Here is a 25696-nt window from a genome sequence, read left to right as displayed (position 1 = left end):
CAACTGCATCGTGCAGAATAAGTTCAGGGCCCTAAATATCCTTTGTGTTTGCTTTCCAGATGTCAGATTAAACAATTCGTGATTTATACTGTACGTGTAAGGACAGAACCTGACTTCAGGAGGGTCTGTGTCCTTACAAGCAGGACAATGCTGGGTGGCCCATCTGTGAGGCCTGGCTTTGGGGGCTGCTGCCACCTGCTGGTCTTTTGGAATCCTTGGGATTTGTGCAGTCCATCTCAAATGGTAGAGCTCAGAGGACAGAGACAAAGGTAGACCAAAGGCTCGCTAACTTGCTGTTCAGAAACTGTCCCCCAAGGTGCCTTTCCCCCCTGGAGTCAAAGCAACTCTATGAGCTAGTAAGAACCTTCGTGCCCACATAGTCAGGCTGTCCTGTGCTTAATGGTCACCTAAGCAGAGAAATGCTATTCTCAAGTAGTGGTACACTTACGTGAGTGTCCGAATACACTTGGCTGAGTCCCGGATGTCCCACACCTTGATGTAGGAGCTGGACACAGAGAACACCAGCCCCGAGTGGCTACAGTATTTGATAGAAACCACGTTGTTGGGGTGGCCCTTGAGAGCTGCAATCTCCTGCCCTGTCACTAGGTTCCACATCTTGCAACTACGGTCTGCCAGAGACAAGGAAACAAGTCTGAGGAAGAAGCATGCACGCATGTGCAGTCTCATAAAAACTCAGGAGACCGAGAAAGGGCCGAGAGCTTTAAACAATGGTGAATTCTCCGATCCTTGTGAGGTGTCCTGGGCTGAAATAAAATTTCTACAAATCTACTGCTTATTAAGTGACCAAGCATCAAGAAAACAGGAAGAAGCTTGGAGCCAGTCAATCATACTTCAGTTGACAGCTAACCACTTGTCCCTTTGTGTATAAATGTATGCATATGCCGCATACATATATCCATATATGCATATACAGGTTTCCTATTATGAATGCCTGATACGAACTTGTTCTTTCCTCTGGTCAAAGCTTTAATTTTTTTTCTTCTTTTTTTTGTGACTGAGATGTAGGGCTATAAACTTGTGCTGCTGAGACCAGAGGGACTGGCTGGATGCAGCGGCAGAGATGACGTGGGTGTTGGGGAATACTGGGGAGGAAGTGATGGTTTTAGAGAGTTGAGATGTTGGCCTGGAGGGGTGGGTAGTGGTAGAATCAACATGGGAGGGAAGGCTCAACCAGGGGTGTGTTGGGTGTGTGAGCTCTGAGCCGAACCCTGCTGGCCCCTCAAGTCTCCACGAACCTTTGGATCCCGTGAAAAGTAACTCGTCAGTGGCATCCAGACAGAGGATGGGCTTGGTGTGGCCCTCAGCCATGGAGACACACTGCAGCGGGGCCGTCCGCGCTCCCTTTGCTCCGCCAGTGGGGGTGATGACGCCCCTTCCCAGGAGAGAGGGAGAGAGGATGTGCCGGTTAGCCACGGAGATTGGGACCAGGATGACTGAGGCACGTGGAAGAAAGGGGGTGTGGGTTGAGAGGGGACAATGAAGAATGAGAGATTCTGAGGCTGCTAGCAAAACTTCACCAATGTCCGAGAGCCAGAAAGAGCTGTGGTTGCCATTCTTAGCCCATGCCAGGCAAGCTGGAAGGAACAGGGTAGGGGAAGCCTACGTGACTTGAAGCTGGAGATAAGCATGCAGCCAGCTCTGGTGGGGCAGGGCAGAGGCAAGTATTAGAATTGGCCTCTGTCGTTCCCATTAGCCTACATGCTTCTTTGGTAATCAAAACTGGGGGACTAAAAGGAGAGTGGGAAGGATGTCCAGGCTGTTGCCCTCCCAGTACTTCAACGTTCTGGGGATGGCACCTTCCAGCCGTGAGGCAGATGGATATCTACACAGAGCCCCAGCTGGACCAGCATAGACAAACCTGTGCTATTACTTACAAAGGAATAAATGCTGTTATTCCGGCACTTTGTAGGCTTAAATAGGAGGATTGCTGGGAATTTGAGGGCAGACTGGTCTACAAAAGGAACTCAAAGGCCAGCCTGGCCATATAGGAAAATCTTATCAAACACAAACCAACCAACAAATAACAACCCCTCCAAAATCTGAAAAGGACAGATAACCTTAGGGGACCACAACCCCGCTTGGGGCTGGGATGTTTGGGTCTCTCTTGAACTAGCCTGCCTGGACCCAGAATGGTACCTACTTGTTCTGCACAGCACTCCATGAGCAGGAATAAGGCCAAGTGAGCATGAGGGGTTTGCTCTATCTACCTCTTGGGGTTCTGAGGATGGTTTTGTCTTTCTCACGAAGGTCTTTCGGGATGAGAGCCAGCCAGGTTACATCTAAAACCATATTTAAGCTGTTCAAAAGATAACGCTGTTGCTGACAGGAGCTCAGTGGCTGGGGGTTTACCAGATGACTGATATCCCACGTGGGGCACTCTTGCACAGCCCAGCAGGCTTGCTCGTTGGCTAGGTGCATCACCAGAATACTAGCCAGGCATGCCGACTTGCCAGATAAACACATGTAGAAGAGCTGCTTTGCTCCTAGCTTGTGATGCTGGTTTGGGCTGAGTTAGGCCAATGTCTCTATGAAAACGTATCACAAGGAGCCTGCATCCTGAAGAGGCTGGCTTGCTACAGGTAACAGCTACGGGCAAGGCTTCAGGGCACAGGAGGCTGAACCAGTGGTGCTAACCACAGGGCAGAGCATGGTGAGCAGAGAGCTTTGGTGGAGAGCTAGAGGGAGCTCTCGTCCTTTAGAAGAGAGCTTTCTGCTGCCAGGGTCCCAGGTCTACTCTTGCCATGGGAGATCTGTGCTCAGGAGCCTTGAGGACAAGCCTCTGGTTGCCCCATGGGCTGGGGAGGAGACACCCACAAACTGCATGCTATATAAGCTATATAAGCAAGGGCACTGCTTCCCTTGGAGCCGAGGTTTGCAAGATTCACCCACCAACACAAGCTAACCTACAAGAACCTCAAGCACAGCAACAAGAGACTAGTAGGCTGACACTGTCCTTATGGTAGGTACCTCTTGCTCTGCAAAGCTCTGCTTCAACTCCATCCCAACCCCAGGCTTCCATGTCCCTCCCCACCTTGCCCAGGGCAGGAGGGTGAAGAGAACAGGGCTAGCCACAAGCAACTGCACCCTCCCCCGCCGCAAGCCCTTAGCTCTAGCCAGGCATTGCATAGTCTGAGGCCATGAGGTCACCATGAGAGGGAGGAACCATGTGGGGGAGAAGTGATCTCAGGAGGGACACGGATATGGAAGAGGCAGGGGCTAGGAGAGGAGGGGCTGCATGCGGAGGACAGGTGCACAGGCAGGAGGGGGCTGGTGTAGCATGAGGCAGAGAGAAAAAGAAGAGAGCAGAAGGGGAATCAAACACGAGAGACATCTGTGTGTACCTCAGGACCTCCGACAAAGAGGAGTCGCTGTCATCAGACCTGGGAAGGGCAGAAAATTAGCCGGATTAGGGGAGAGAGGAAAACACACACAGGAATGGTGGGGGGCAGCGGCAGCAACAGCGCAGGGAGGTCGGAGGGTGGTTATTTTCTTCAGGGAAGGCAGAGAGAGGCAGAGGAAGAAGGCCTTCGAGGAGGGTGGTGGGGTCGGGGTGGGGACAAACTGGCCTGAAAGCTGGGAGAGTCCTCCAGCAGTGGACCACCAGGGGGTCTCTCAGCTAACAGGGTAGGGGTGAGGAGGGGGCCACAGGAGGTGTGGGGGGCCAGCCCACTCTTGGGGAGATGGTTCCAGGTCTCTTTGCTAGTTCCAAGCTCTCTGGTTGGTCCACACTGCATAAGCTGGGGCCAACCGCATCACCCCAGCAGTGCTCAAGCCTGTCCAAGCTCACAAGAAGACCCCACTGCTCTTTTCCTCACTGAGACCATGTCTAGAAGCTAACTCTGTTTCATGTGGGTCCCAAGACAGGAGCAGTGGATAGGACCAAAGCCTGTAGACCAGGCTAGGATGGGCAGGATCCTAGCCCAATTCTTGGGAAGAAAAAAAAAAAAGAAGGAAGGAAGGAAGGAGAGATGAAAGACAGACAGGTTTAAGCCAGATGTAGTTGCACATGCCTGTAATCCTAGCACCCAAGATGCTAAAGCAGAAGAGTAAGGGTTTGATAGTCTAGCCACATGGCAAGACCCTGTTTTAAAAACAGAATAAAGAAATAAATAGTAAAAAAGTGACCCGCCAAGTCAATTGCATAGCACTGGGGTAGATGTATGGATTATGATAAGGACAGCCAGAAATGTCCACAGCTCCTTCAGTAGGAGCTGAGCTGAAGCAAGCCTGGGGAAGGACAGTGTCCAGCATGCTGACCTGCCTTCACGATCTTATCATCTAGGGAGCAGCATTTTGAGGCAGAAGGGGATACTTATGGGAGACGCTGGATAGAGCTTGTATCATGTACAGCAAGCAGTATACAATCTGGGCTCCCCTCAAGGTCTCAACATCAATGCTTCTCATGGGGAAAAAAACTTTTAGGGGGTACCCTTTGGGCAACTACGGAACTGAAGATGATCACAGTGGGCTTGGGGGAGCACAGAGATAAAATCAGGAGTGATGGGGTTTGTTTGCACCAAGGCAAGATTAAGCTGTCAGGACCGAGTCAGCAGCCCTAGGTTCTGGGCCACTTTCTAGGCAAGAGCCCTTGGGCTCTGCTTTGGACCATATCCTTATGCAAAGCTGGGAGGACAGACAATTCTTGGGCTGGCTGACAGTTCAAATGGAATTATGCATATGCAGCAGACTGCAAAGCAACGTTAAGCACCTTCTGAATATAGGGATGGCTGAGAACAGAATGGCCCCATAGCAACCAGAGCATAGCAACCAGAGCTTCAGCACAGTTGCAGGTGAGGCTGCCACATGGGGACCTCAGAGGTCTCTGTCTGCTGGGCAGTGCTCAAGGATCATGGGGCCTTGTGTGAAGCTTTGGCAATCAGGTAGTATTTGGAGCTTAAGAAAGGAAGGGCTTCCAAGAACAGCAAAGACAGAAGCAGATAAAAGGGGCACTTTAGAGTACTCTCTGGCATGCTTGCCCCACAGGGCCACCGCTAATGACTGTCCCACCTTCGTGAGGTAAGTTCTCTCTTTTTTTTTTCCTGGCATCCCAGCATGCTCGAAGGGAAGGAGAGACCCTTAGTCAGTACAGAAAAGTGCCCCCACTTTTCTGCGAGTGTCAGGGCCTCGTGGCTCAGAGGAGCCGGAACAGTAGGGCTGGCATCTCCCCACTTAACCCGCCCCACAGGCTCCCTCCCAGACCCAGTGCCTTCCCTGGCTCCCCAAAGGCCCTTACTTGTCCAGTGCTGAGCCCTGGCTCTGATTGCTGCTGAGACGAGAGAAGACATTGCGGTCGTTGCGGGGCCGAGTAGGAGGTGATGAGGGAGGTGTGAATCCCATGTCCGTGGATCTGGTAAATAGGGGCACAGAGAGTCAACGGCGATCATGCCGTCACCCGTAAGTCTGCCTGGCTTCTGTCCCACCACAGAGCCCCAGAGGACCGAGCTTCCTTTTAAATATTGATTTGATTTGGTTTAATGTGGTTTGTGTACCGGCTGCATTCGTGCCAATGCACAATGTGTGTTGCAGTGCCTGTGTCAGCCAGAAGAGGGCGCCAAACACCCTAGTATGCGAGTTACAGCCGCTGAGCCCCTAGGAGAGCTGGGAGTTGAACCCCGGTCCTTTGGAAGAACAGAGTGTGCTCTTAACCACAGAGACATCGCCTCAGCCCCTAGATGCTGTTCTTAAAAATAATTCCCTCATGGCATATTTGGATATTCACCTACTTTCTGAAACCTATTTGTAACCCCACAGTCATTTTCTGTGTGGATCTCAGACTTGTGAAAAGCAGTGCAGTGAGAATTCTGAGTGACTCCCACGCGTGCTTCCTGCACAGGCCATTTCCACCCTGACCCTGGGAAGCAAGTGTCCTGACAATGCCTTGGTTACAGTTTTTATTTATCGGTGCTCTCTGTTCGTCAGTGGCTTCTCAACGACGTTCCTCCCTTTTATTTGTCTGTTGTGACATGATCTCACCATGTAGACCAGGCTGGCTCTGACTTTGCAAAGGATCCGCCAACCTCTATTTCCTGGGTGCTAAGATTATAGGTGTGGGCTGCATGGTGGGTTTGGTTACTGAAATGGTTCCAAGGCATGTGACAGTGCTCTTGGATGTTGCTAAGCTTCAGAAAGCTGGGAAAGATTACACAAGCTTCCTTGGTTCCATCAAGAGACAGCATACAGTAACTAAGCTTCCTTTAACTAGAGAAGGACCTAATAAAAGGTGATGGTGATGCGGAATCAGTCATCTCCTCACAGGAACCCGGCCCTCCATCCTCAGTGGGACCAGTGACTCAGAACACTGAACCAGGAGAACGGACAGTTCCTTTAAGGAAGAGCCTGTGCCTTCGCTGGCCTGCTTATTCCTCTTTGGGAAGCTGTGCTTACATTCCCCTCTCTTTGGATCAGCTTCCTGATTTCAGCTCCACCCTTAGACCACAGCATCATTGAGTTCTCTGAGGATGAAGTCTGTCAGGGTCCAAGTGTACAAATGTCTGTTCAACTCCTGTCCACCAGCACCACATGCATGTCAGTGCTATGAGCATCTACTTCGGTAAAGATGGGAGGCTGGTGTCTTTTCCTGCCTCTTAGCAAGGCAGGCTGCAATGGTTACTCTGAGCCCAGTGCCGATGTAGCTGGGAAAACCACCAAACCTCTTAAGATCAAGTGTATGACCATTGGGCTATAAAGGGTCATATATGTGCAAAGTGCAGAGCTGGTCCCATGTGTGCCCGACCTACATGACTTCTCTTATAGTCTGAGCTTCCCTCATAGGAGGAAGCCTTTGAAAAAACTGAAACTATAAAGGATTTAAGGCCACAAAGAGAGGTTAAAGCACATTCGGACAATACCAGGCAAAGCTCCTGCGAGCCGTCTAGGTGGCGTGCACATCGGGAGTTTTCAGCCCATGGTTTAGCTGTGTGCTTTCAGGTGCCTCATGGACATGGCTACTCTTGAGCCCACACCTGACGTGGTTGGCAGGGGTTCATGGCAAAGCTGAATGACGGAGGCCAAGGGGCCGTGGCGAGTGTGTATGATGGTCCACAGAGGTGAGTCTCATAGCCATCCATGCACCTAAGGCCTGGGCTGGCAGTGACTCTGGAGTAGATGCTCTTACCTGATGGGTTGTCCCCGGTCATAAGACTTCCTTCGGGTCAGAGGGGATGTGTCCGTGGCCCCTCGAGACTGCCGAGGGCTAGAAAAGAAGGTTCCGGTGAATCTGAGACCTAACTTTCTGCCCTCCTTGACCCCGTCCGTGTACCTGGGTCCCCCTCCTTACAAAGTGCTGCCCCGGGTGGGCAGGCTGACGGTGCGTGAGACCTTGTCCCGGTAGTAGGGGTCCCGGATAGAGAAGCCCACCCCATCCTCTTTGATCTCAACGAGGGAGGCCAGGGACTTGGTGATGTTCTTGGTGGAGATGTCCAGCGGGGGTCCTAGGCACTCCGCAGACACGGCCTTCATTTGTGCAGACAGCTTGGGCTCACCCTAGGAAAGGAAGGATGAGTGGACCAATTTGCCCAACTGATGGACAGACCAATAAAGAGAAAGTGAGTCCGGCCTGATGACGCAGACCTGCAACCCCAGGTACACAGGAGGCTGAGATTCTAGGGGAAGAAAGCAAGCAGAGCGGAGTATAAGGAGTATAAGGAAAAGATCCTGCCTGGCCTGAGGGAGGAGCTGACGGGCACTCACCTAGCACTAGGCACAGCTCACCGCTCACCACACAGCCTGAGGTTTCCTGAGTCTGACTTTAATAAGCCCTGAGTGCTGGTTCTTTCTAATCACTAACCCCTTGCTGTTAAGGAAAAAACTCTCTTCCTGTTGACTTTCATGCGGCTGAACAAACAGCTGCAGGAAAGAGAAGCAGGGATCTGGAGGCAGCTTTGACCCTGAGTCTTCAGTGTGGGAGGAGACATTCTGGAAAGCAGGGTCCCTGGGGACTGTCATGTCAAAAGGTAGAAGAAAGAGACTTTTAGTTGTCCTAGTCATTTTTCCTGATCTACATAACAAATTTCAGGTTAGTCCCTCCTTCCCCTCTGGGCACCTCCATTCCTGATGAGGATAAAATTGAATTGGGGCTTGGAGACCAGGCTGGGAGGTGGGCCTGATAAGCCCATAGCCTGTTTTCCAGCAGGCTGGGAGGTGGGCTGATAGGCCCATAGCCTGTTTTCCAGCAGGCTGGGAGGTGGGCTGATTAGCCCATAGCCTGTTTTCCAGCAGGGCTTACCTTGAACTTGAAGTCATCATGACTGGTGGAGCCTTTCATGGTGAATGACTGGGAAAAGCTAGGGAAGAAGCCAAAATGGTTTATTTCCATGCTGGTTTCTCTCTAGGACTTAGACATCTGGGCCCCAAAGAGCCTGCAAATCTAAGCCCAGCCCCGGGGCCCTGTGGAGACCCCTTCTCCACCCACCAGGTGCATGCTGGGAGGCAACCCCTGACTCCCTGCTTGAAAACTCACCTCCCCTCAGAGAACTCTGAAACTTCCTCATCAGTACTCGCATAGCCATTCTCTGAGGGAGGGAAGAAGGGACGGAGGGTGAGAGACTCTATCAGAGTATGGGGAAAGGAGACAGGGCCTCTCTCCAGCATCACCCACTAGGATCAGACCAAGGCTTCTGAGGGAATCCCGAGGCAGGAGAGCCTTGGGAGATGGAAGGCCTCCCCTACCCTTATGCATACCATGCTGCACATTGTAAATGAGGGCCTGCAGCTCGGGGTGCGCCTCGGCCTTCTCACGCAAAGCATCTAGGAGCAGGTGGTTCTGGGAAGAGCCTGCCATGTCTGTTTGTCTTAGGCGTCCTTCCAGCAGCCGGATCTGGGCCTCCTTCTGTGCTACTTGAAGTCCCTGGAGGCAGAGAACCAGGTTGAGCACTTTCTGGCCTGTGGTTGATGCTGTCGCTCTATATACATGTTAGTGATGCTCACCTTAGCATATACTCTGTTATGGGTGGACTTGTGACCCCTCATTCAAATACAGAAGCCCCAACCCCTGCTACCTCAAAATGTGACTGTACTTGGAGACAGGTCCTTCAGAGTGAGAACCGGATGATATGTGGTCATAGGATGGTCCCTAATACAGTGTGGCTGGTGTCCTTATAATAATAGATCATGACAAGCCACACAGATCATGTGAAGAAATGGGGAGAAAACAATGGCCATGGAAGGAGGCTCCAGAGAAAAGCACCCTGCTGACACCTGGGTCTTAGATGTAGTAAAACTTTATTGCACCAGCTGCCAATTTGTGACATTTTGTCAACGGCAACCCTCGAACACTAACACAGTCCCCTAAGACACGAAGCATCACTGAGGAGCCACTGAGGGTCTGGCTAAGAGTCGGGCAGGGTAGCCTCCCATCCTCTTTCCAGTTAACTATATGTATACTGGTTGGTGTCTGTCCCCAGGACCTGGGTCCTAGGACAGAAGGAAACATATTCTCTGGCCATTGATTAAGGAGAGGGGCCCAAAAGACTGATGTTCTGGTAGGCAGAGGGTGGAATGCAATGTTTGTTCCCTGCTCCCCAATTCCTAATGCACACACACTTCTCCCTCTGTCTTCAACAGACCCAAGCCTAGTCCTGGTGCGGACAGGTCTGGGCCAGGACACCTTTAATTGAAGCTCTGTAGTGTTCCAGGCCCCCTACGTGTAGCATTCCGTACAACCAGCTACAAGTTCTGTATTGTCAAAGTTTGGGTTTTATAGCCACAGAACCCGAGGCTTGCAGATGCAGTAGCTTGTCCTAGCCTGTGAATGACGCAGGTGGGAGGGAGCCAAACCCATGGACTTCACCACCAGGGTATGCGATGCCTGTCTTGTGCCAGCGAAGCTGCCAGCTCACCTTGTCAATGGAAGCCTTGAGGAAGTTGTCTAGCAGTAGGCGGGCTTCAGCCAGAGAGCAGGAGCTGATGACCACCGATGTGTCTGTTGAGTCCAGCTCCTCCTATAAGAGACCGGGAAACAGAAATCACATCAGACAGAGCTGTCCAAGCCCACTCATTGCTACCACCCCAACCCAGCCAGGCTGGGTCCTATGGGCACCTTGGTTTCCTCTAGCTGCATGATGGTGGCTTGGCTGTCAGTGATGCTGTCATTGATGTAGTCGATATTGGCTGCCAACACTTCGATCTCCTCAGCCAGCTCCTGTAGTCCCTTCTCCTCCTCTGGGCTCTCAGCCTGCAGGCGCTCCCGCTTCCTCCGTAGCGCCTCCTGTAGGAGGAAGAGCTCCTCCCTTTTCTGGGAATGGGGTAGGAGAGGGGATAGGGTTGGAAGATGCACCTCAGGCTGAGGGGCTGCCCGCAGCTCCCACACCAAGCCACCCACCTGTCTGGGGCTGTCCAGAGGAGCAGAGGGTGGGAGACGGGAAGGAGCCAGAGAAGTGGGGAGTGAACGGACACACGGAACACGGGGTGGGAGAGGAGGGGAGGTAGGTCCCACCTTTATAAGCCGCTCCATATCAGCCTCCAGGTTGACAATGGTCATTCTCTGCATGACAATGTCAATGATCCTCCGTTCCAGGGACTGCCATTTGAGCCTCGCTGCCTTACTGAAGCTTTGGCTGGCTCCCTTCTTTTGGAACTTTTTCCTGGGAGGCAGAGCCAAAGGGGCTTTGGCTGGCTGCTCTGAATCTCTCTCTGCAGCTCTGTTGAGGCCCCTCCCCAATGCTGGAAGCAGACAGCCCAGGCACCAGAGCACTCAGACTCCTCACCTGGCTGGGCGGGTGCCATTGGCTGTGGCTGTAGGGTGGTCTCCCAGGAAGTGGTTGATTTTTCGGTTCCACTGACGCACTATGCTGGAGACAGAGCGAGCTCCCGATTCGGCCTCAGATGAGGTAGTGCTGGCAGACACCTCCGCCCCAGAATCCATATTGGGGTGCTTCAATCCTACACGCCCGGCCACTCGCTCAGACATGGGCTTTGCTAAGCGTCTCAGTGCAGAAACCTGGGCAAAGTGGGGACAAGAAGAGGGGAACCCAATGAGTAAGGAAGCCTGGAGGAACTGGAAGAGGGGGAATCGGTGAGCAAGGAAGCCTGGAGGGTCAGAAAGCCTGGAATGAGGTCTTGGGGAGAAAAGCTTTGTGCAGACCTCAGCTTTCGGCTATAAAGGGTTAAGATGTCTGTGATGTAAAATAAACATAAAATTCTCTCTCAGTATACATATACATATACATCATATACATATACATATACATATACATACACATATAATATACATATACATATACATACACATACACATACACATATAATATACATATACATATACATATACACATACACACATACATATACATATACACATACACATACATATACATGTGTGTGTGCATGTGTGCATCCAGATAAACGTGTACATGTGTTCCCAAGGGTGTGGAGGCCAAAGGTGGACATTGAGTTTCTTGCTTTACTATTGTCCCTCTTACGTTCTGGGACAGTGTCTCTCAATGATCCTAGAGCTTGCCAATTAGCTAGACTGGCTGGCCAGCAAGCTCTGGGGTCCACCTGTCTTGATTGTGCCCCAGTTGTTAATGTGGGTACTGGGGTTCAAACGCAGATCCTTACGCTTATGCAGTGAGTAATTTACTGACTGGGCCACCTCTCTAGCCCTTTTCGCTCTTCTGAAAATGACCAGCTAGGCACTGAGAATGGGATGTGGATTCTGCCTCCAGGCTCAGCTCACTGGTTGAGAAGCCATTTCTCAAAGGTGCTACACATTGGCAAGGCGGTGCTCACTGAATGAAAGGAGACCCAGGCTACAAGTAGCATGGGGTGCCCCCCACAACTTCTTCAGGGGAGAGCAAACATAAGAGCCAGGGCTAGTCCTGGACAACCAGGTTGCCTGTTGAGAGCACATACCTCCTGGGTTTTCCTCCTCAGAACTATTTCCTGCTGGCGCTTCTGAGATTCCAGGGCCCGTATCTGAAACTGAGAGGAAAGGGTTGGGTCACATTCAGCCACCAACAGCAATATTTTTGAGGGGGTAGGAGGGTGAGGTTTGAGGCTGGGTTTCTTGGTGTAGCCCTGGCTGTCCTAGAACTCACTCTGTAAAAGAGGCTGGCCTTGAACTCAAAGGTTCCCCTGCCTCTGCCTCTAAACTGCTGGGAGTAAAGGTGTGTGCCACCACTTTCTGTCCAGACAGACAGGAGGGCAGCTCTGCAGCCAAAGGCTCAAGATTTCTTGTGTGGGTTGATTCTCACACAGCCAAACTGTAGAAGAAATGGTAGCCAGAGTCACACCCTTCTACCAGAGATGGCCATGAGAAATTCCTGCCCACAAAGACAATTCATTCTCTTGGTCTTATCTCCTACCACGAACATGAATCTAAATTAGAGGCCCTGTTCTCCTGGGCTATTTCTTCTGGGCCATGTGTTTGATTTTGCTGGTGACCTTGGGCAAATTCTTGCCCTTTTCTGGACTTGAGTTATCTTCTTGGACTTGTAGGAGTTGGGACGGAAGTCAACAGTGGCTCTGCCTTTCTGATGGGCTATACTTTGCAACAAGCATGGGTCCTGTCACTTGAAACAGTAGGGACTAGAGGGGGAAGGGTAATCGTTAGAGAAGGGGGCTGACTGCTCCTGGACGGCTCTCACCTCCTGTCTCCTTTGTTCCTTCTTGAGCTGAGCGATCTCCCGGTTCCTCTTGGTCTCCACCACTCGCCGCCGTTGCTGCTCCTCACGCATCTGCTTCATGAGGGCTACCTGGGATGGCAGAGGTAACGGAGGTGAGGCAGGGCCAGGCAGGCATGGCCCATGTGCCTCAGTCATGGTAGCGGGGGCACTGGCCAGGGGAGTGGTCTTCTAGGCAGCACTGACTGGGGGGATCTGAAACATAAGGTTTCCTTCCCACTCATCCCCAGAGGCTAGGGTTTATTATACACTGACAAGCTGCTAAAGACTTACCACTTAGAGTCGATCTACCCTAACCACCGTCCTCAGCCTGACTGAAGATCCCAGGGCCCGCTCTAAACAGCGACATAATGAGAGCTGCCCACGTGGCAGGCCCCACTTTTATGACATACACATGAGAATGACACCTCTCCTGCTTTATGAAGAAAGACACGAGCCTTCAGATAAAATGACTAACAGTCGTAGAGCTAGGAATGGCTGGCTAGACCTGAAGCCTGGGTCATCTTAACTTCCCAACTCCAGGCTCATCTGTATGACCAGCAAGTGTGGCTGCATCCCTCGGTCCAGGGAGGAGGGTGAGTGCTCTCCAGACACAGGAGACTGCTGAAATGAGTCTCAGGACTGAGACAGCATTGCTCAGATGTTCTAAGACATCTGACATCACTACGCTCTTCTGCCAGCAGACCCTGAAGCTAGGCCTCACCCAGTTGAGATCCTCAAGACATAGGCTCTGCTTGCAGTCTTTGGCTGGTCTTTTTTCTACCCATCTAGTAAAGAATTGGGGCCCTCTTAGGGATCCTCTGAGATAATTCCAGGTTCTTCTTTATCATTTGCAGACCTGGGAGAATGTAGTCAGGTGGACAGAACTAAGTCCTAGATGAAGGGTCTCAGTCCAAGAACAAAGAACATGCGCATGTGAGAATTCTTCTGTCTTTTGTACCACATCCTGGGCATTTGGTTGTTTTTTTGTTTGTTTATTTGGTTTTTTTTTTTTTTTTTTTAAGTTTCAGAACTCCATGAGGGTGTTCCCTTGTGAGCTTTTTCTAGGGTCACATCCACTTAAGATGAGAGCTGGTTAAGAAGAGGTTACTACCCTGAAGAGGCACCAGTAAGAAGATGGGGAGTGGGGGTCTCAGGAGACATGGATGGATGGATGGATGGATGGATGGATGGATGAATGAATGGAAGGATGGACAATGGGACATAAACAGACAACCATGTCAAAGTTGCCTCAGCAGTAGCTGTTGAAGGCCCAGGTCACAAAACTACAGACGGCCTAGGGATAAAGCTCACTAGGCCCTCTGTTTGTATTACCCAAGGGCTCCGGGGACTCTGGGAGGATCTGTGGGTGTTTGAATCCCAGTGTGATTTACTGTCAGTGTTTTCATGTCTACAGGGCGGAAACACTGAAGTAGAAAGGAAATATGGGACTCTTTGGGGTCATGCTGGGCTGATCTCAGCAAGGTTGAGACTTCAGCAGATAAAGGCTCTGGACCTGCTTGGGGACACAGCCTGCCTAGGTACAGTTCCATTTCCTCTAAAATAGACAACTGCCTCTTTCCTGTGCACACTGGTCAGCATGAGTCGGGACAGCGGTGAAGACAGTTACCAATGGCTCCCAAGTCTCCAAGGGGAACACAGCCTTTGCCAGACTTTGTTAGGGGTCTAGCCCCAGAGCGTAGCCCAGCGCTGCGGAGAACTGAGAGACAACAGAAGCTAAGGGTCAGGGAAGAAACGTCTGAGGGTGATAAAGGATATTCACAGAGCAAAAATCTGCAAGCCCCGGGCAGGAGCTAAAACAAACCCAGATACCAGATACAAGCAGTTCAAGACCTGAGCTGCTGACATCAAGAAAGCAGACCCTACAGACTGTGCACTGTGGACTATGCCAAAGTAGAAAAGGGAGCCCAGAGCCACCAGTAACACCCATCAGCTTGGAACACCCAGAACGATATCCTGTTAGCAGGAACTACCTTCCCTGAGCCTCGACTCTCCGCAAACACAATGAGAATGGCCGTCTCCCTTCCTAAGGATGTAACTGGGTATATAATATGTTAGCTAAGTGCTGGCCCTGGTGCTGGTTATTTCTAGGATTAGAGGTTAGGGTTTTACCAAATGAGGGAGGCTTCAAGGCTTCCTTATGCAGACTGGAGGCAACTGTAGTACAGCTTCCCAACACAGGGGCAGCAATGAGCAGGGTGCCTGCAATGGACCCGGTGCTGGGATGAGGCTGCAAGGAGGGTGGGTGTACATGGCTGGGGCAGATTGAATCGGGTGATGCTGTGTGTTCAGCGGACAAGCCTCACTTAACAGCAGTGATAATGCGGATTAAGGAGGAATGTGGATTCTAAGACTCGGTATAAGTTCCTAGGCCCATCCTCTTACCTTGGCCTTCTTCATCTCGGCCACCTCCGCTTGCAGTTTCTTCAGCTCCCTTTCATAGCGAGACTGGTTCTTGAGTAACCTGGCATGCTCTTTTTGAGCAGCCTGTAGCTTCTGCAGGTCCCGGTTCATCTCCCGGAGCCTCTTCTCATAATCTGCCTTTATCTTGTTGGCCTTCTCCTCTGTGTAACACTCCATAGTACCTGAGGACGGTGGAAAGCAGGGTCAGAGGCTCCATGGTTCCCGTTAAATATGGGCTCAATGGGGAGACAGGCGCTGGGCTCTGATTTTACAGTTGACGCCCTCTCTGAGTCTGCTTCTTCATTTGAGCAATGCTGCCCTAACTTTCCTGCTCTGACATTCAACTTAGTGTTTTCAGACTGAGGCCTCGGTCCCTGTTAAGGTGGTGCCAGCAAGAAGCAAAGCATTGACAAGAGCCACCATGATGTGACTATAGCAGGAGGAAGCTGGTTCCTCACCTAGACTCTCCCACCTGAACTGTGAACAGAAATCCTGCCCCGAGCAGGTCCAAGACCAACTCAACCTCCACCTCTCACTCCATCTTAGAGAACCTCACTGGCTCCTGCCCAGAGAATCACATCCTGAGACTTGGCTCCCTTATCCCCCGGCCTCCTGTCCACACACATCAAAGAGTCTTGAGCTCAACCTCTAAGACACCTGAGCCCAACCACATCTTACCACCTGCCCATCCTGCCTCCTAAGCCTCTGGTTGAATCTTTCTATACAACAGCAAAAATGGTGTTTAAAAATGCTTTTAAGGGGCTTGTATTCCCCCCACCCCTTACTCACTCGCCAAGCCTGGTGATCTCAACTCTCTGAGGAAAGGTGACACATTACAGTGACAGACATGGCCTCTTCTGTCATTAGTCTAGACCACCATTCTACCGACATACTAGGTACATAGCTGCTTCGGGGCCTTAACAGCTTCCATTCCCTCTGTCTGGAATGTTCTTTCCATTGCTACTCTGCTCTTGTGATACACCAAGAAAGCCTTACCTACTTACTCTTTCAAGCCTTACTCCAAGGTCACCTTCTCTGTAGCCAGCCTCCCATACTGTGGCTACCTCACCCCTAAGCTCCCAATCTCCTCAGAAGCACCATCCCTGCTGGCTGTCACACCCGCCAGGGTGAACACTCCAGGAGAGGGATTTTACACCCCAAGGCAACACTAGTTCCTAGAATAACACCTGCTCTGTAACACACAGTCAGCTAACATTTGCTTAATAAGTGGATGAGGAAATGAATCACTGGCCGAGAGAGAAGTAGAACAATAGAAAGACACATTTTGAGAAGTCTTATAAGCTGAATATAGTAAGTGGGGGGTTGGGGGTATCTTAGCACACAAGCCTAGAGAGATAAAGGATTAGCGATTTTAATATACATGGGGGGGGGCATGATGGCACCTATCTATGGTTCTATCACCAGAGAGGCTGAGGCAGAAAGACTGCTATAAGTTTGAGACCAGCCTGGGCTATATAAGATTCTGTACCTAAAAAGGAGTGGCTAAGCTGTCAAGATGGCTCAGCATATAAAGGCATTTGCTGCCAAGTCTGATGGTCAAAGTCTACCCAGATGGTGAAAGGAGAGAACAGAATTCTTCTGTAAGTTGTCCTCTGGCCTCTACATGTGTGCCACATCACATAAGTATACATGCACACACACACACACACACACACACACACACACACACACAGACACACAGACATACACACATGCACACATGCCCCAAATATAATTTAAAAACAAAAGTATCAGAGAAACTGGTTGAGACACAAGAACTCTTTAACTATGGGCAAAGGTCACAGTAGTTTGCTCAGAGGTCCCTGTGCACTAGGTCAGGCATTATTAGAACAATGGTGGGTGTCTTTTGGCAAGACAGGGGGGTCAGGGAAGAGATGCATGACTCTGGCCTCACTGAGGTTCTGCAGCACGCGGTCACGCTCCAGCTGTGTATCTCGGATCTTGTTCTGAAGCAGAATGAGTTTCTCCTCATACTGGTGCTTGAGCGTCTGCAGCCTCCGCTGGCTGTTCTCCAACTCATCGATGAGCTTCTGCTTGATCTCAATCTCACACGTCAAGTCCGCCAGGTCTGCTTGGAAGTTTACTTCTGCAGAGTCAGACAGAGCCAGACTGAGCTCCATGCCAGGTGTAGGGGCAAAGGAGCAGCCTTGATGGTTCCAGTGTGGTGGGTGGGGCATCCTTTTGTCAACAGTGACCAATCAGGCAAGGAGGCAGATTACTGCCAGGTGGAGCAATATATTTAATGAGCAGCCTCAGAAGTGCCCATCTGGGCTCAGGAGCTTGGAGGGAGTCTAACTCCCTCCCTACCCTGACGGGCCCATAGACCTACATCACCAAGTCTGATGACATGGGACTTTGCTTGGGTGGAGGAGGGTAAAGTTGTTCAGAACACCTTGTAGGGCTGTGGGTGAGAGAGGACAACAAGACAGAGCTGAAGGACAGATGTCTCCACATGAAGGAGGGGGTCTTGACACCAGCCAAAGTCATTCAAACGCCTGTCTCTGTATCCACCCAAGTGGGTCAGGGATCTCTCTGAGCATGCTCAGTGGTGATTCAGGGGGAGCCTAATACCTTTGTCCAAGGTAGTACTGAGCACTGGATTCTCCAAGCTTTCTGAAGGGTCAGACTAAGCACAGCCGTGGGTAAGAAGAGCTAATGGTCCCCTCCCATTGTTTGTCTTTACTATTGCTTCTCTTGGCTTCTCATTCAGAAGTCTAGCCCTGTCTAGACAGGCAGTTTCTGAGCACTCTCAAAGGCCTGACCCCGCACCCTGGCCCTGAATTTTTTCTCGGGAAGCCCAGTTCTGATCAACAGTCCCACCATGGGGGCTGGCCACAAACAACACATCTCCCCAGCCCACGCACCCTTTTCTTCAGGGTCGGAGTCTGAGTCTACCAGGCTCTCTTCACTGCCGGAGTCTTCATCCTCATCCTCACGCCCTTCCTCCTCCTCACAGCCACTCTCGTCTCGTTCTTCCTCCTCCTAGGCACAAAACACCATCAGGGCTGCACTGGCCTACTGAGATGGGAGCCCTGAGGCAAAGTCTGGGACAGACATAGCCCTCAGGGGTGGGAGCTAGCCATACCCCCCTCTGGGAGACTGTCCACTCCTAGTAGCCTGGGCACAGCCCTTGTGGAGGATGCTCTGTCTAGCATCATCCATTTGGGATGAGGCAAAGGCCCAAGGGATGAAGATCACCATGGCAACAAGTGAGCATTCCCAAGAAACTCAAGGACTGACTAAAGGCAACTCCTGCCCCACCCTCAATAACACTGATAGAGTCTCCACCCCAACAGGGACATGCTGGTGAGCCCATGGAAGGCCAGGGTAGTTCTTACCTCCTCAGCCTCGTTCTCGTCTGTCTCCTCACTGTTTTCCTGCTGGAGTTTTGCCCTCTTTTTGAAGGCTTCTTTCTCCGGGCTGCTTTTGGAAGGAAAATGAAGCCAGATTAGGGATCGATACCACAGGATGCTGGTGGGAGGTTCTTGCCTTGTAGAGAACGGCTCTTCTTCTCCAGCACCCACCCCACTCCCCTGCTCTATCCCCTGAAATTGACCTTGGTGAAGATGCACACACAAAAAAGGCTGGAGAGGTATCTTTCCTCCAAACTGTGCAAATGCTTGAGAAATTCCCAAACATTACTGGTGATGCCCGGGAGTGGGGTAAGGCTGGGTAGGAGTGGTTCTCCCTGTACACGGGGTGGGAAGCAGTCTTCCTGCATGGTGTTGGGAGTCCACCTTTGAATGTTCTGGCTGTCAGGGAAGGTGGTAATATTCCACTCACCTCTTTCTCCGATGCCTGACCTCTTTCTTTTTCAGCCGCTCCAGGTCTTGCTTGGCCTTGCGGATCACTTCGGAAGCATCTTCCATGGAGCTGGCCGGGCTGCCCCCAAAGGCTGGCCCTGCTGGAGATGCTCCCAGGGAGTAGGGATTCCGAGCGGAAGCCCGGGAGAGGCTTCTGCGGAGGGACTCATTCATAGCCTCACTCTCTAGAAGCTTTGTTCTGTGTGGACAAAGTGGGGGAGCGGGGCCAGGTGAGTCACCTAAAACTGGCCTGACCAAGACCTGCTCTACTGGACGGGCTTACTCACCGGAGCTCCTCAATCTCCCGGATGTAGTTTTGGATCAGAGCACCAATGGCTTCATTGCCATCACCTGGGTGGAGAAGACAGACAGGTATGATAAAGGTAGCAAGTGACCACAGCAAGGACCAGGGCGTGGCTCTAGGACTTGCACAAACCTCCAGCGTGCTAGCTCACACTGGCCTCTCCATAAGGGAATCTACGTGAAGGAAATACTTGAACATGATCAGAGTTGTGTCCAAGCGCTGCGGGATAATGGCACGACATTGGAAACAATCTAACCATCCATCAATAGAGACTGTTCAATAAATTATTCAACATCACAGATGGACCATCATGCAATCATTTAAAAATTAAGTGGCTTTGGATATGAAGATTTATCAGACATGCTGCTAAATGAGAAAAGGAAGCCATAAAATAGAAAGTATGATCTCATATAAAGAAAATGCAATGCATATTCACACACATACACATGATATATCTAAATGCGGTTTTTTTTTAACTCAAGACAAATGCGCTGAGAAAGTGTGGGAAAACACACACACTCAGCTGCTCAGGAAGGATTCTTCTGTAAGCAGAGAGGATGTGGGTGGAGAGTCTGCTGGGGGGGCATTTCAACCTTTGCTTAATGTGCTGTGTGTCTCCTACATGTTTAAGAATAAGCTGTCTGTGTGTGTGTGTGTGTGTGTGTGTGTGTGATGCTAGATTGCTGGAGAAATGTAGAAATGAACTGGTAATCTGTGTGTTGGCCGGTTGCACTGAGCTGGTCTTCTGTACCCCGACTCACCAGCCTTGGCCAGAAGCAGGTTGGCCTCTTGACTCATGAGTTGTGTGACCCGGTTGTTGATGGCATCAATGGCTTCCTGCATGGCCTTCACTCGGAGCCGCAGTGCCCCGTTCTCCTTCTGTAGCATGGCATTCTCCCGGAACAGGTCGCTGTAGCCCTCCACACCGTCTTCCCCGATGACTCGCTTGCCCTAGGATGGAGACAGGCAAGGGACAGTCAGGTGATAAATCTCATGGGAGGACACAGTGACAATACAGTGACAATCCTCTTCCACATGCCTTCAGCCTTCTCCAGGACAGGGTGGGACCCTAATGTAGCTCCTGTCTCCGAAGGCCCAAAGGCCTTACATAGCACTGGATATGGGCGCTCACTGAGGGCTCACTGGGAGCCCACGCCTTATAATCTCAGTGTCTGGAAGTTTGAGGCACGAGGATCACAAATTCAATGCCAGCCTGGGCAAAATGAGTTCCAGGCAAACCCAGACTACATAAAAAAGTTTCCTCCCAAAAGCAACACCAAACCAAACAAACGAACAAATGGTTCTCTCCCTGACAACAAAAAAAGCCCAGATTCTTGACTTATCTGGATATCAATCACTCTCATTATCCTGGAACGCTAGTCCGAGTGACAAACCCTACCCGGGCCTGTCAACTGGCATACATGGGTGAGTCAGCCTGGGTGGAAGACAGCAAGGAGTGGTGGGGACTACAGCGGAGAAAAGTTAGACAGTGTAAAAGAGGCAGCCAGTCTTTTGATATCCCTGATCTCTCATGTTTAACTGTCTACCTTAAAGCTGAGACAGTAACTGCATGATGTCACCAAGACAGTGAAGCTGAAACAGTAACTGTGCATGACTTCACCAAGACAGTGAAGCTGAAACAGTAACTGTGCATGACATCACCAAGACAGTGAAGCTGAAACAGTAACCGTGCATGCCAAGACATTGGGCTTACAGAGTTGTACATTGTATCATTAAAAAGTTAAATGTCATAAACTGATGAGTTCCACCTTTTAAAATCGCCCTCTATTTTTTACCCGCAGATGTTAGTATACTCCCTGCTTAGTCAAAGAAGAGAGACTATCATAAGGGTAAAATCTTAGCGGAACAGAATTGGCCACCACCTACTTCTCCTTGCTGGTCTGTGTTCTGAGATACCAGTGGAGGTCAGTGGCTCTTAACTGCTTACCAACAGGTCATGGCTGTAAATGTAGTTTGTGTGTGAACTGTGAAATGTCTTCATATAATAAATCCCGACGTTACCACTCACTCCAGCCAACTTTGTGCATGTTGCTGGCAGGGACAAATTTTCCACAGATGTTGAGATTTCCTGACTTCCCGAAAAGTTGCCAAATAGGTTGCTTTCCTCTGAAACCGAGTACGAACCCACCCATCTGTGTGCTGGATTCAGACTGCGCTACCAGCCGGTGACGTCAGCCTTGGATATTAGAATTAGACACACCCCTCAAAGCATCTGTTTTCCTGCTTTCTGCTATACGTTCTTGTGGTTTTCTCTCTACCCAGAATGCCTACTGGCCTCCTTTCTGCTGATTTCTCTTTTTTTTTTTTTAAATTCATAATGCTCCTCCCTTCCCCCCAACGCCATCACCACAAAAGTAGGACGGCTCCTCTGCCCCTGCAGCACACAGGGCACCTCCTGTGTCCCCAATGTCAATGACTCCACTACAATGAGGCAGTCTCATCTATTCCAACGCAATACTGTGGACACACACACACACACACACACACACACACACACACAAAACCCACCTGGGAAGCACCTTTCCTCAACCAAACACCCATGCTACAAATCTAGGGTGTTCTAATTCTTACATAGTATGCTCTAAGCCTAGACAGCTCAGCCTGAACTGGTTTTGCACCAGTACTGGGAACCACATCTGATACAGGTCGATGTCTTGCAGACGTGAGGGTGGGTGGGTGCTGCAGAGGTGGGAGACGGCTCAGAATCTGTTTGTCTGATGCTATAGGGCAGGGTGTGGAGCAGGGCATCGGCTCCTCCTGGGCGGCGTGCCTGAGGCAGGGGAATGCTTACCGCTTTGTATTCCATCAGCTCCATCTGCAGACGTGCGATCTCCGCTCGCAGTGCGCTGATCTGCTGGCTGGTCTTGTCCTGGTTCACTATCACTTTGTTTTTGATGTTTCGAGCCCGGTTGGCATATTTGAGAGTGTTAAGCGTCTCCATGAAGTCCCGATCCGAGGGGCTCACACAGGCGATCATGATGGTCTGGCTAAGAGCGAAAGCAGGCCGGGTGAGTAGGAAGGACAAAGCCAGGCCCAGATAGAAGCGCTGTTCCACAGCTGAGGTTTCACCCTGACACTCCTCCCCACAATCTAAAGCTTAAAGGACCTAGAACCTGGGATGTGGAACCCTGGACCATCTGGCTAACCAAGATCTCCCACAGCAAGAGAGGAAGACCCTTGAAAACGGTTAATACAGGTTACAGAATCCTAACTACAGAATCCTCTGCTTGGTGACAAAAGTGTGTCATGGCCTCTGATGGCCTGGAATTTTCCACTTCTCATCTCATTGGACTAGATGGCTGACTTTAAGGATTGCCTCTTACTTCTGAGAAACAAGGAAACCGAGTCTACCTAGCCACACGTCACCGAACCCCTCACGGTTCGTGCCTCCGAGTCTGCAGCCTCGGCTGAGAAGTTCCCCTTCTCCTGAGAGTCGGAACCAAACCTATGTCCTGGTTCTGCATCCAGGAACTTCCCCACCCCCCTGGACTCTGTCATCAGATACCTGTTGCCTCCAAGAGAGTCCTGGAGCAGCCGGGTGAGCTTGGAGTCCCTGTAGGGCACGTGCACCACCTTCTTGCTCTGGTCCCCCAAGGCGCTGATCACATTGCCCAAGGCCAGCTGTGGGAGAAACAACCTGAGCTCAGGAGTCACACAAGGAAGGCATCGAGAACAACACTCAGGCTCCTGGGTGGGTCGATGTGGCAAACTGAGGCCTGAAGGTGAAGGGAGGAGCCGACAGGGCCCTTGGGATGCTCCAGTCAAAAGCTAGAAGCCCCAAGAGACTGGGCAACCATTGACACATATAGCCTGTCTTAGTCTGTGCCATCTGACTCCTGGGGCTAGTGACTCTCAGTGTGCCTACCAGGCCACAGTTGATAGAGATGCCCTCTTTGGCTCGTTCGCCGGTGGCCCCTGTCCGCTTCAGCCGCTCTGAGCCGGCCAAGTCCACAAAGTGAAATTTAGCAGTGAGTGTCTCATACTCCGTGCCCGTGGGAGCCGCTCCATCCGGAAGCCCAGTCACCGTCTCGTTCACCTGTAGCAGAGGGTGAAATTCGGCTCACTCATACCCTCCTTCCTGTTCCTCTGCTAGCCTTCCACCCTCAAAGTACCACCATCCATCCACAAGAGTGAGGGTAGGTTGCACAGCAGCAACCCTCACATGTGCTCAAAGCAAACACTGCTTGGACACGCTAACATTACTCCGTCTCACTACAATGCATACATGGGGTAAAAGGTTGAAGAGAAATAAAAACTGAGTGATAGGGGCAAACCCCACCTCTGGAGTCCTAGCCTGTACCCAAGTTTGTTCGTCCTACCCCTGAGACATCCCTAGAGCATGGAGCTCCTGGGCCCCCAAGAGCACCTCACCGGGTCAGGCTGGGCACACACGCGCATCTGGCACAGGTGGATGGTGAAGATGGCGTGGGATCGGGAGCTCTGTACATTCATCTGGGTGCTGGCTGTGGTGCGTGACAGGGCGCCCTGCTTCAGGGACTGGATCAGCTGGGGACAGATACAGGAGAGAGGACTCAGGCTTCTCCATCAGAGATGGACTGTAGGGTTCTGGCCTTTAAAGATGCCCATGTATGAGATGCTCACCTCCTCCTGGGAGTTGATCAGGCGAGAGGTGACACCCGTGGTATAGATGCCACCATTGGCATCCTCGTGGATCTTGATGTTGGACCTGCGGTGGCGGGCATCAGGGTCACGGGTGCTATCAAACAGGTCAAGGATCTCTTCGTTGTAGAGCTGTGATGGGGAGGAAACCATGGCTGGGTTAATACGGTGCATGTCCAGAGCCCTGAGGGCATCTCGATTTGCTAAAGTTGGAAACAAGCTCTGAAATTTAACTGGCTGAACCCTGGTCCTACGAACGGTGCTATCCCGATGCTGCTCTGCCCCTGAAGAACAACATCCAGCAGCTCTCAGCTCCAAGGGGAAGATGAGGACAAGGATAAAGGATGCAGGTCCTAGCTGTTAAGGGATGAGGAAGCCATGAGCCTGAATTGAAAGACCTCGCCATGGTTGCCAGGCTGGCAGAGATGGCACAAGGCCATGATTCCAGAGGAAGAAAGACATAGCTTGAGGAGACCAAGGAGACAGTGCCCTGAGCTCTGAAGCTCTGAACGCCATGGTGCCTGTAGTAGAGGTGATGGAGACTTCAGATGGGGGAAGGAATGGCTGTGTGCCTTGCCCGATGCCCAGGAGCAGAGGGAGCAAGATTGGGCAACATGGCCCAGCCCTCTGGAGCACCATCATGCCAGTCCATTTCAGATGGTATCTGCCGAGGCAGTTCCTGGAGGTAGGACATTGGAACTGTGGGAAATCCAACAGCAGAAAGGCTGTGATGTCAAAAGCCAGGGGTGGGGTAGGGTAGGGGGGTGGAAGAAGGGCAGCAACCAAGGCCTATGGAGACAGAAAGAGGGCACTGCAGCCCTTAGACATCCGATGCTTTGATGGCCTTAAGGGGACAAAAATATCCCACAGGAAAGGGAAGAGGAAACAGAAGGAAGAGATGGAGGAGACAGAGTTTCATGGTGTCTGTGTGTCTTGTATTGGTGTAGACACACTGTATCAGTTGACCCCTTGTGGTCCACTCTTTGGCCTAGATTTGCCAGCCTGCTCTTTGAAGCTCTCCATGGCAACAGAATGACAAAGGGAAGAAAGCAGGGAAAAGCTCAATGATATACAGACAGCAAGAAACACACATGCTCACGCACACCAACACACATACATGCATATTAACACACACACTTAAACAACACGTGTACAAACTTATGTGCATACATACACAGATGTAACCCAGTGGTCTAAAATACAGGTCCCTTACTGGGAAAGCAGCAGACATGGGTACCCAGGAAAGACACCGGGGCAGTATACAGGGACAAGCCCAAGCCCTGCCCATCCCTCTGAGGGCCAATAAGATCCAGGAAAAGCATCAGAGTTGGGAGGTGAGAGAGCAGGGTGGTTCCAAACCCACGAAACACACCCGAGCAGGGCTCCTTGGTAGAGGAATCTAGGTGCTAGGAATCAAAACTCACGACCACATGTTTCAGAGGAGCCTGGCCAGGTTCTTGTGAGAAATGAATGCCAAGGTGACTCATCTTTCTAGAGCCTTCTCCTCTGTTTACAGAACTACTGAGTTTGCAGCAAGGCCTAAAGGTTAAGGAGCCCAGAGAGCCCCTTGTGTACTCCCCGAAGCTCCTGGCTGTGAATTCTCCCAAAGCTGGCTGACCAGAGATGAAGGAAAACCCCTGCTGGAGACCCTGCTGTACTGAGAGGCCAGGACACATCTCAGCTCAAAAGATACAGGTAGGTACTTGGGGGGATGGGAGTCGGGGCAGAGAAACGACCTCATGAGGACCAGATGATAGAGACAGAAGCAGGGTTTTCACCATGGACCGGGTACATGTCCATGTGCTTCTAGTCCCTAAGGAAAGAGAGATGTCAAACCCACTTTGAAGAAGCTCAGATTGGTGACTTGACCAGGCCAAGACCAG

The 25696-nt window shown here is 51.2% G+C and overlaps 1 protein-coding gene across 3 annotated transcripts in view; it reads right to left on the bottom strand.

Moving 5' to 3' along the window:
* The window catches only part of KIF21B (kinesin family member 21B), a gene marked incomplete at both ends in the record, with an annotated part of 43079 nt that overhangs the window by 3439 nt on the left and 13944 nt on the right, over positions 1–25696 (bottom strand). For 2 of the 3 annotated variants that reach the window (XM_080917639.1, XM_080917637.1), the window contains 27 exons: positions 449–629; positions 1257–1393; positions 3363–3401; positions 5255–5368; positions 7136–7213; positions 7298–7503; positions 8246–8303; positions 8480–8531; positions 8701–8866; positions 9858–9959; positions 10058–10252; positions 10454–10601; positions 10725–10957; positions 11872–11940; positions 12606–12713; positions 15027–15226; positions 16960–17151; positions 17930–18047; positions 18404–18485; positions 18849–19067; positions 19156–19219; positions 19934–20123; positions 21985–22180; positions 22699–22814; positions 23059–23229; positions 23565–23699; positions 23796–23945. In XM_080917639.1, the coding sequence (XP_080773765.1) occupies positions 449–629; positions 1257–1393; positions 3363–3401; positions 5255–5368; positions 7136–7213; positions 7298–7503; positions 8246–8303; positions 8480–8531; positions 8701–8866; positions 9858–9959; positions 10058–10252; positions 10454–10601; positions 10725–10957; positions 11872–11940; positions 12606–12713; positions 15027–15226; positions 16960–17151; positions 17930–18047; positions 18404–18485; positions 18849–19067; positions 19156–19219; positions 19934–20123; positions 21985–22180; positions 22699–22814; positions 23059–23229; positions 23565–23699; positions 23796–23945 (3719 nt within the window). The remainder of the gene's footprint in view (positions 1–448; positions 630–1256; positions 1394–3362; positions 3402–5254; positions 5369–7135; positions 7214–7297; positions 7504–8245; positions 8304–8479; positions 8532–8700; positions 8867–9857; positions 9960–10057; positions 10253–10453; positions 10602–10724; positions 10958–11871; positions 11941–12605; positions 12714–15026; positions 15227–16959; positions 17152–17929; positions 18048–18403; positions 18486–18848; positions 19068–19155; positions 19220–19933; positions 20124–21984; positions 22181–22698; positions 22815–23058; positions 23230–23564; positions 23700–23795; positions 23946–25696) is intronic. The other variant, XM_080917638.1, reaches the window with a different exon arrangement.

The sequence above is a fragment of the Micromys minutus genome (genome assembly GCF_963924665.1).
Source record: "Micromys minutus genome assembly, chromosome: 6".
NCBI lineage: Eukaryota > Metazoa > Chordata > Mammalia > Rodentia > Muridae > Micromys > Micromys minutus.
Note: the sequence above shows the minus strand (reverse complement) of the source record. Positions and strands in the feature narration are given on the sequence as shown.